Genomic DNA, 10,662 nt, shown 5'->3' on the forward strand with positions numbered 1-10,662 from the left:
ATTTGTACATTCCACACGCACAAAGATGGAAATGTGGTCCACATTGTAATGTTTTGTAAAAGTGGATACACACAACAAAACGTATGAACCGCGGCCCGCTGGTCTCGTCAAAAGCGCCTTTGAACTGAAACTTAAATAATTTGGGGCGCCTCACGCGGATAGAACGCCCCCAAGAGTCTACCAACATGCAAGAGTTTTTGTGTAAAGACCGAAGACCGCGTCGTACCTTGTTCTTCTAGTTGCTATAAACATTCAAGATGGCGGAGGGCGGCGGAGCTGCCGCCGCTACCCCGAAGTTCAACAAGAAATCCTTCGAATTCAAGATGTGCAAGAAGGTGGCAGAACTCACTCAAGTAGTCCACATGCTCTTCGTGAAGAACCATGAGAAGGAAGTCGAGCTGGAGGCCGTCAGGGTCGCTTATGAGGAGGAAATTTCCAATGTTATTGCAGACGCACGGAGCAAAATCAAAAAGTTGCAACACTGCTTGGCCGCGGAACAGAGGAGGGGCGAGGAGGCAAAGAAAGGTTTCGAGCAAGATTTTGAAGAGAGGGAGAAGCTGCTAACGCAGAAGCTCGCTGAGAACGAAGTCAGAGTGATTGAACTTAGGAAGGACAATGATTTCATGAAAGACCAAGTTGTCAGACTTCAGAGAATCGTGGACGACTCAAAGTCAAAGGAGCTTGTGACAGGCTTGGGCGAAGATGAAGTCAAGCAATTCCAAAAGCAACTCGATCTTGCCCAAGCCGAGCTGGAAGCGAAGACCGTGGAATTTGAGAGACTCCGGGAAACAATCAGCAAAGAAAACGACAAGCGGAGAGAAAATGACGCAGTCGTCCACCGGCTCCGATCTGAAATGGAACAAGTGCAATCAGAGTTGAGCTTACAAATGGAAGACTTGAAAAACGAACTACTGGAGACCAGTAATGGAAAGGAAAGACTCCAGCAGAGGAATAAGAATCTGGAGTCGGACCTCCGGAATCTTAAGAAAGAGTTGGAGAGTCGTCGACAGTCTGAGTTTACCGTGCAACCTGCGCCAAGGTCTTCAAAATCACCAGGAGAAGGCATGGTTAGAAAGTTGTGCAGAAAAAAATGTAGAGCCACTAGCCCTAGAACTATGGGTATTACACGTGTAATACCCATAGTTCTAGGGGTATAGTGCCACTTGGTGGTTAAGGCATAGACCTGCGAACGTGGCATGTAAATAACGCCACGTTCCGGTGTCACTTTGAAACTAGTGAAATCGTCCCTCCATGACACAAACTATTCATACCATGTTTGTGATAGGCCTAAGTAACATGAAACAGCACTGAAATTGATTAAGGCAAGGAACTTGGTCACAGTATTCAAAAGTGTCGTTGTGATCAATTGACAATTGTGCAGTGATGCCTGACTGAAATTAAATGAAACTCATCGGGGTTGAGGCCAAGGCTTAGGAGCATCTACACAACCAAAACAATTTCAAAATTGACCTCATTGTTTTGTAATGATTTTAAAAACAGTCCGTCAGGCACATTTTTGGGACATACTGTAGAGCATTTTGAGATGCATGTTGTGTGGGAGTATAAGTTAGCCAAATGGTGAGTAAAAAACCCTCAGTACCGTAGTTAGTATGCAGTTACAGTCCCAGTTAGAACTTGACCCTGGGTTCGCCATTTTGACATCTGCAGGAATTCAGCGAAGAATTGGAACGCCTTCGCCGTGAGGTCCGCATGTACCGCATGGAGCTCAGCAACCGGGAAGGCAACTTCAATCGCATGTTTACCGACAGCTCACCAGTACGCGTTGACCACCGGGCCGGGGGCCTGGCCGTAACGCGAACGACAGGCCGACCGCAGATGGTTAGTATATTCGGAAAGATTTCCATATAAGAAGTTCACTCAACACCCTGTGTACAAACCCTATAGATGAGAGTGGACTGAAAAATTCTAAGTGTTTTCTAAGAAAATGCTTGTTTTTTCTCACTGCTCAAATTGACTTTGATGACATGAAATTGCTATCTGGGGGCTTGTTAGTCAATACAGAGGAAAATTAGCGAACTTCTTATATGTAATATTCAATTGGACTCTGTTAACAAACACTAGAGGGCGCTTTTCTCACCATTTTTGTTGCCCACACGCAGTATCCCAGAGAAACAGGCAAAACCAAATCGGCAAACTTTGCTCACCTCTTTCGCAGAAAAAATTCACAAAAAGTGTCGAGGCACAGACAGGGTCCTCAGTATTTCATGAGCCGAGTCTCAATTCAGTTTTTAAAGGAGACTTTGTTTCAATTTTTGTTTTCACCTGAGAGTGAAGCCAAGTGATTTCATTTAAAAAGCTCGATATTTAGGAGGCAAAGCCACTGTGTATATCAAATACATGGAGAAAAATCAATAATTGAATTGTAGGCCTATCGTTGAATGTATTTTTTGGGTGCCTATTACAATCGAATCTCGTTAGTACAAACTCTGTTAATACAAAATTCTGGTTATAACAAACTTAAAGCCTTAGTCCCGACTGTGTATTTATGTGCACAATGAATGGGACTGATGTTCCTCTTAATACAAAATTCTGATATAACAAACAATTTGGCTAGGTCCGAACGAGTTTGTATTAACGAGACTCGACTATTTATTTTTGGATTGGTTTTCATTTTGTCTCCTTGAAATGCATGCATTCCTAAAGGATTCTGCCTTAACAGTAAGTTGATCTATAATTTCAATTAACCCTAACTCCCTAGGCCTTTTTGCTAGGATGTAGCCTCAATCCTGCAAAATCCTCCAATTGGCCTCATGGAAAAATAGCATATAGCCTCAATCCTGCAAATTCCTCCGTTGTTTCTTGAATATGGTCCATGGAGGGGTGACCACTGCCTGAATCCTGCAAAATCCTCCGGCTATGACTGTCAATAGGCAGAGGCAGAGGCAGTGACATCCTGGAGCAGTGCGGAGGTTGTCAAGTATAATCAAGGACTAAATTTATGCACGGCTGAGCATAAACAACACAAGGTCCGGCCCAAGACCTTGACACAGTGCGTACTCCGAAATCAGCAACGCACTTTGGCCATGTAACCTCAATCCTGCAAATTCCTCCAATTTGCAAAAAGGATTTTTGGAGGATTCAGGGTGGTTAGGGATTAAAGTCATTACTTTGAATTGAAAGCAAGCCCCCCCCCCCCTTCTCCGGATGCGCCCCATTTGAAATCTTGAATTGCACACAAACAATGTATATTTTACTGGATTCAGTGCCCCCCTTGAAAAATTGGTGCACCCCCATGTGCTCTCTAGAACCTAAACCATTTTTACGCCGCTGCATTGAGCGCACTAGATTGAGCTATGTCATTTAAATAATTGCATTACATTCATAAATACCTAAGACAGTTTACCCATTCCGATTGGTCGAGAGCCCACATGGCCGGTCTTAAACAGATGATAAAGACATGGCTGGCTGGTATTAAACATTTTTCAAGTGTCGCATGAAATGTGGACTCCTACGAAATCCATTATATAGCTAGAGGGGTGTTTCGAGAAACAGAAAGTAAAATTGTTGAACAAAGTCGTTGGAAATGTTCAATTTTTGACTGGTTTTGACTTTTTTTTTTGACTGAAAAGGTATTTATGAATGGGAATAAATATGTGCTTGGTCGGTATTAAACACTGAGTTTAAGACTGGTTGGAGTCTGGAATGCTGATAATTACCCTCGGCTTCGCCTAGTTATCAGCATTCCAGACTCCAACCAGTCTTAACCATAAGGTTCACTATCTTCCAAGCACACATTTATTCCCTTAATAATGTCACAGTCGTGTTTCTTCACTTGGTAGAGCACCGGAACGGCAATCTGGAGGTCCCAGGTTCGAGCCCTGCTTTAGTCAATTTCTTTGTTCAGCTTTCAAGAATTGTTGACATCTTTTTAAATTTTGTTCAAGGTGGGTAACCGCACTCCGCGGGACACAAACGACAACCTGCAGCCACAGTACCGCCCGGGGTTGAACCGGCTCCCGACCCTGTCCATGGACAGCCGTCAGAGGGCGACAAACAGCCACAGCAGCGGGAGAACCCACCGACTGGTCGGAACGCCAAGAGAGCGGCAGACAGCTGGCTATCCAATGCCTGGATTTCACTGACGAGAATTTAGGAATTCGGACATCACTGGTCTCTTTGACGAACAAGACAAGGCGCATACCTAATAATGAAGAGAGCGGGGCAGTGCTATCATATAGGATTACCCATATAACGCCGATGAATGGACGAAATCCAGCACCCAGCGAATAGGCATTCTGAATCAAAACAGGCAGTTCCCAATACAGTCAGCCACCTGGGGTGCATTCGAGCGTGCTACTCGTGCTAACATGAGTATACTCCTGAGCGCCCGAACGGCAGGAGTACGACCCGCGGGTGAGCAAGAGTATACTCTCCGTCATACCCGGAGTATACTCCTGCACCGGGAGTAATGCGCACGCAACATTTTCCTGCACTCGGGAGTAGCAAGAGTAACACGCTTGAACGCACCCCTGAGGTCACTACGGAGAGTCAATGTTTAGCAATGCAGTGTGCAAGACGGTCAACAAATTTACCATGGCACGGTACACTTAAAATTGTTAGTTTGTCCGATCAGTAGGTTCGTAAGCGTATACATGAATCAAGTGAGTATCTTTTTACGTTTTATTTCCACGGCGGTGTGAAACACGCCATTGGCTTGAGCTGCTTATGTTGGTTGGTTGGTGAGTTGGCTGGTGGGTAATTGGTTGGTGGACACTTTACTCGGCCCATTATACTGTTTCCATGCATGCCACGCATGTATCACAGCTTTGGCAGTGAGTTTCTGTGGAATACCTGCAGTTTTGTGACACTGATACGCGCGCATGCATCTGATTTGCATATTAGATCACGCCCCATTGCAAAGCCAAATTCGCGGTTTAAAGTTTGTGGAACCGCCGTGGGTTGTACCACTTGGTACTTGTTTATCTAGATATGGTGTTTTGTGCTAGGCCAAAGAATGCTTTGCCTTGATCTATCAACAATTCCTGAGGTTGTCTACTGACATTCGTTTATATCGCGGCATGTCGGCCATGCTTTTGTCGACCGAAAAATTAACTCTCTGTGGAACCTCTTGGTGGCTCACTGGATTGGGAATCACTGGTATTGATTCAGAAATGGCTATTCACTGGAAGTCTTATCATGCATCTGGTCTACACAATGGGCCGGATTTCGCCCATTCGTTGGCGTTATATGGTGTATCCTATATGATCAATCAATCAAGTCGAGGCGCTTTGGCAGCTCGAGCCCTCCCATTGATCTGGGTCCAGATGTTGGTTCAGCATGCAGGAGCGCAGCTCCTCGGCAGTGGTCAAGCCGGTGTCCTGTTTCAGCATGTCCACGAGGGAGAGACTTCAGAGAGGCAGTGGCAGAGAGGCAGAGGGAGAGGCAGTGCCCTTGTGGGCTCCCAGAGAATGATCGGGCTAGCGGCCAGCTCCAGGTGACAGACGCAATGCCCTGCAAGCTTGAGACAACGTTCCCGGATCTTTTTCGTCACCTTCGGCATGCCAGCGTAGAGGCCTACATTCCTTATGTGATCCTGCCACTCTGTAATAGCACTGCCCCACTCTCTTCGTTAGTCAGCAACCAGGGCAAAAGTGACAGTCGGGGAGTCGGTCAGTCAGATAGGTACTTAAAGGACACTAGGTATTTTCTCCAAGCAAACTTGTATCCTTGATCCTGATTGGTGGTATCCATGGCAACAATGGTGATATGAGGCTGTATTGCATGGTCCATATCGCACCCTGCGTGTTGCGCTCTTCCAAGATGCGAGCGACATTCCAGCTGCATGCGCTAAATCACTAAAAGTTCATGTAGAGCATACTAGTTCCACCTTTACTGCGCGTCAAGATTGCTTAAAGATAAATTCGTTAAATTTCCCTAAACTTTATTTCACCAGCTTTTAGATTCCAAGCACAAGAAATTCCTAATTGGCGAACAAATCTAAATATTTCTCTTGATTTTAGAGTGCTAATTTACATAATGTCAGAGTATTGGAGTAAACAGATTCAGCTTTAGCACTTTTACTAGAAAGTATCCCGAATCCGCCAAAATCCACCAATTTTGTCACGCAAACCATGTTGGTGTCCCGAGTCCATCAGAATCCACCAGTGTAAATACTGAAGGCACCCTGAATCGGTCAAAGAAGAAATAAAATCTGGGGTAAATTTAGTGCTTCTGTTGCTCAATTCTAGTTTTTGTGTCGCTTAAACGAAGGTTTGGGAGAAACTAACCAATCCTAAATTCTGTATTACTTGCACTTGCACTACAAATGATTTCATGGATTTTGATGAAACTTTGATGCAGCGATGGGAAGACCCAATTCTTCATCAGATCACTGAGGTCAAAGGTCATGCAGCGGTCATTAGAGGTCACTGTTCAAATATGCTTCAAATGTTTCTTTGTCTGCAGAATTGGATGGATTTTAATGTAACTTGGATGAAGTGATCCTTGGGTGGGGGTTCATCACAAGTCTTCCAAAATTGGAGGTCAAAGGTCATCTAGGGGTTGTTTGACTTTTTTAAAGAACACATAGAGATCAGCTGCGCTGCAGGAAAAAGGCGTCGCATGCGGTCCGCAGACAACTTGTCTGTGATATTTGTTTGATGGCTTGGAAAAATCCATTCAGTGACATTTTTGTTGTAAGAGTATTGGCTCAATGCCCCAACACAAGATGGCGCTTTTTACCACGTTTGAGGGCCCTCGGGATGGGACGGGATGCGTATTTTTTATTCCTAGGAGGGTTAGGGGCAATGTCATGAATAATTCATGTTTATCCATGAGAACGGACAATGACATCAACAGCATTGTTGTTAGTTACCCAACTAGTTACAATACATTAAAGCATTTTAAAGAACGGTTGTCGTCGAGCTACCACACAGTAGCCTAGTGGATAGCGAGATGAGCTATGGATACAAAGATCCCTGGTTCGAATCCACGTCGTCGCTGCTCATTTTCATTAGCTATTTTCTTCTCCACATTTATCACTGAGATAATTTAAATTAAGGGGAAAATAGAACGAGAACCTAAGTCTTGCAATGATTCAAAGGAAAAACTGAATTATTCATGACATTGCCCCTAACCCTCCTAGGAAAAAAAATTACGCGGACGGGACACACCACATGCATGCTCTGGATCGCGTGCATTAATTTTTTTCTGCAGGTTTTTCTGTAAATGTCGCAGTGGATAGTTGTAACTGCTTTAGGTGCAGTGTATATTTGTTAGAAACGTTTGCAGCGCTGTACAATGTTCAATGACTGTAGCAAACATTTCACAAAGTAATTACATTCCATTTTAAATTGATGTACATGCATTTTTCAAAGATAATGGATTTTAATATGATAATAACCTTAAAAAGTATATATTTTTTGGTATGATGAATGGAAATAAATTCCACGGGACGCACATTTACAAAAAAGTTCTAATATGACTGTTTTGAAGTGTGTAATATTGGTGTTAAACCCCTCCCGCCCCAAAAATAAATAAGTAAATAAAATATAACATAAATAAAATCGAAATCTTTGTACTAACTTATATTAATAACTTTAATAAGGCAATGTAATTTGTAGATTTAATTAAATCCCTAAAACATATCTGAGTCTTTTTGCATATTCGTTACCAGTCAGTTTATGCTCATTTTAATTTCCATATTCATGAGCAAAACTGACGTCACCAAGGCAGAAGCTCCAGTCATAACGTTTTGCCGCGCCCTTCAGGTACGTCACTGCCTGAGAACAACCAATCAGGACTGGCTGTGGAAGATAGAATGTACCAAGACTGAAATGGGCGGAACAGGAGTGGATAAAAAAAACCACAAAAAAAGACTATCGTAGACTAGCGGCCAGCTTCATCTCACAAACGAAGTTTACGCATTATTAAAGTTGGTATATGACGTGCTTTTTCAAAATATTGATTTTCTTTTCCGAACGAATCGAAATTTAAAGGGAAATAATGTCTAACAACAAAATACAGTTTCTTGTTTGTTTTTGCAGGTCTTTATACAGTTTTAACAAGTGGTTTGAAATGGCGCGCTCCAGTTCAGAAATTGCGCACACTATTCAGAACGAATTCGAAATCAGTTGAAATAAGTTAATCGATTACTTGTCCTCGGCCGATTTTTTTCGTGCAATGTCTCATTGAAAAGCTCTTAGCTAAGGTAATGCTAGTAAATCATCCATTCAGTCAATTTGAAAATCTATTTTGCAAGGTGCTACCCCTAAAAACGCATATACACCAACTGTAATTTGCATTAATCAATAACCCATAAAGTAACCTACCGAATAGTGTACGCTTATACTTGGATTAGAGATCGTACTGGTACTAAACACCACGTGAAATTAAAACTCAAGAAATTTTAGACCTTGGTGATTTCTTTCCAACGATCAGTCACCAATCGATTTTTGGAAATAAAGAATTATATATGAAGTCCAAATCGTTCGTAATAAAAAAAGTTTTTTAAGTTTTCAATGTGTACTCAACAATTTTAATATCGACTCGGCCGACATTTCAACACGTCGGGCATTGATCATTCTCGTTGGATTTTGGGTGGTAATATAATCAGGAAAGGAATGAAAATGAGAAAAAAGCAACTGATCCTCCAGCTTTAAATACGCTCTAAAAATGTGCCAAACGACCACAACGTCTTGATTGCAGTCCCCGAACCCCTAGCTTTAAACGTCGAACTCAAGTTTCAGGGCTCATGAAAGGCATTTTTTCTTAGGAACATATTTTTGTGCAACTTTGTGCTCCTCTCGCGACCCGAGCTGTTCTGACTTTTTAGCCTCTAGCCTTGCGCATCCGTTTTGACACCAAAAACATAAAACATTCGTACCACTGGTTTCCGCGCAGCGAAACATTAGCCCCCCCCCCCCCCCCCCCCGCACCGGCTGAGAGATGGTCAAAATACCCCGGCCCTTTTAGGATTAAGTAAAAACTATTTGATATCCCTTTTTGGGTTTATTTGTTGTTGAAAAGTGCACTTCTTCAATTAATAATTTTAACATTTGCCATGCTCTTCCGGACAACTGAGGGCGCTGTTGCTGTGATGTCATTTCAAGAAGACACTGTTTTGTTTTCAAATTGTGAACCCAAAAATTTGCTCATTGAAAAAAGCTGAGGAAACAACGAATCACCAAAGAAAAGAAAGTTACGACAGCAAAATATCCAAAGTTTGGGCAATTTTGGTGCTGAATTAAATTGTAACATTCAAGGTTCGCATGCCTAAAATGACATCACAGATTTGCTTTTGAATATGGAAATTTAAATTAGCATAAAAACCAAAACGGCACCAAAATACTCTTGAAACTGCACAAACAAAATATTAAAAATAAGGTTAAATGGGACAGGAAGGTCATTTTCAAGGATTGCATTAAAACAATTATGCATGAGCTCATGAAGTTATCCAGTTCATTCAATCTTGGGAACAATTCGACTCTGCTACACGACACCCGTATTAGTTAACATAACCAATCATTGGTTGAAGTAACCAACTATAGCGGTTAATATTATGTGTCCAACCAATCGCTTGGCTATATGAGACACATATTAACCACTTATTGTTAGTTATTTCAACTAAAGATTGGTTATGTAAACCAATATTTAGAGTGTAAAAACGGAAGGAACAGTCTAGGCACTTATACCAGGAAAATGTTTTCCATTCAATTGATTCAGTCAATCTAGCAACCAATATTTAACGTAAATTTGTTGAAAAACAATTCGTTTAAAGTTGGCATATTCGTGCTTTTTCGATTTTCTTTTCCGAACAAAATTTAAAGGAATAAAATGTCCTGTAATAAATACATTTGCCTTTATACAGTTTGAAAAAGCGGTTTTAAATGGCGCGCTCCAGTTCAGAAATTGCACACAATTCATTTGCACACACAACGAATAGGAGCGTCCCTCTCAAAAGTTGAGATATTAAAGGGAATATACATCATTTGCTTTTGCTATAATTTTCAGAAATGGATGGAATTGGGGGGTTGGAAATATATAGCAAATATAGTTAAACTGACTTTTTTGAGGTTTTGGTTTCGAAAATGCTATAGAAACCAAGAAAAACAATCATTTTCCTGTAGTCTGGTTCCCTGACTCCATTTAAGAAGAAACAAAGCAGTTTATACACATTGGGGAATTGTAAGGTCAGGGAACCAGTCTAGCTGGCTTGTACCCGTTCATAGGTGTGTAATCGATTGCAAACAAATGCGATGATTTTGGGGCCAGTATTTGAAAAAAAGCCAGTTTTTTCCAACGCTGGTCGGCCGATCAGTGTTGGAAATTGATACAAAAATACCACTTTTCTTGAAAATGACAGTATACCAGGTGTGATGATTTTACAGGATGCTTTACACTGTCATTCACTAACAGTCCAGCAAGGTATTTCAAAATGATTTGGTAGTTTTATTTTTTGATGTTTGCAAATGTTGTATTTTCCCTTTAACTTGTCGTGCGCCGATTCTTTCGTGCGACGTCTTCAATGATCTGATACACCGTACCCTCTGGAGACGTGTGTTCAATAGGGAACAAAAGATTGTATACGTCTCCACAGGGCAATTTCTATAGATGAATACGTCTCCACAAGGTTTTCACGAAAAATATATATGGATTTTACTCAAAAACTAGTAATTTCCAAGCTATGTTGATTGGTCGCAA

The 10,662-nt window shown here is 41.8% G+C and overlaps 1 protein-coding gene across 2 annotated transcripts; it reads left to right on the plus strand.

Moving 5' to 3' along the window:
* Positions 1 to 217: 217 nt before the first annotated feature.
* On the plus strand, positions 218 to 6,186 carry LOC119737479 (protein FAM184A-like). 2 transcript variants are annotated; one of them, XM_038211879.1, is made up of 4 exons: positions 218 to 1,067; positions 1,669 to 1,839; positions 2,665 to 2,679; positions 3,906 to 6,186. In XM_038211879.1, the coding sequence occupies exons 1-4, from the start codon at positions 258 to 260 to the stop codon at positions 4,101 to 4,103; spliced, it is 1,194 nt and encodes a 397-aa protein (XP_038067807.1). In that variant the 5' UTR covers positions 218 to 257; the 3' UTR covers positions 4,104 to 6,186. The 2 variants fall into 2 exon arrangements, with proteins under 2 accessions (XP_038067807.1, XP_038067814.1); XM_038211886.1 differs by lacking the exon at positions 2,665 to 2,679 and having other exon boundaries at positions 3,906 to 4,206.
* Positions 6,187 to 10,662: the final 4,476 nt, after the last annotated feature.

The sequence above is a fragment of the Patiria miniata genome, unplaced genomic scaffold (genome assembly GCF_015706575.1).
Source record: "Patiria miniata isolate m_02_andy unplaced genomic scaffold, ASM1570657v1 HiC_scaffold_10, whole genome shotgun sequence".
In the NCBI taxonomy this organism is placed as follows: Eukaryota; Metazoa; Echinodermata; class Asteroidea; order Valvatida; family Asterinidae; genus Patiria; species Patiria miniata.

What these genes read in the sequence shown, in the direction of transcription:
- LOC119737479 (XM_038211879.1), top strand. Translation starts at nt 258, where the DNA reads ATGGCGGAGGGCGGCGGAGCTGCCGCCGCTACCCCGAAGTTCAACAAG. An exon ending in AATCACCAGGAGAAGGCATG is followed by an intron (nt 1,068 to 1,668) that starts GTTAGAAAGTTG and finishes TGACATCTGCAG; the next exon opens with GAATTCAGCGAAGAATTGGA.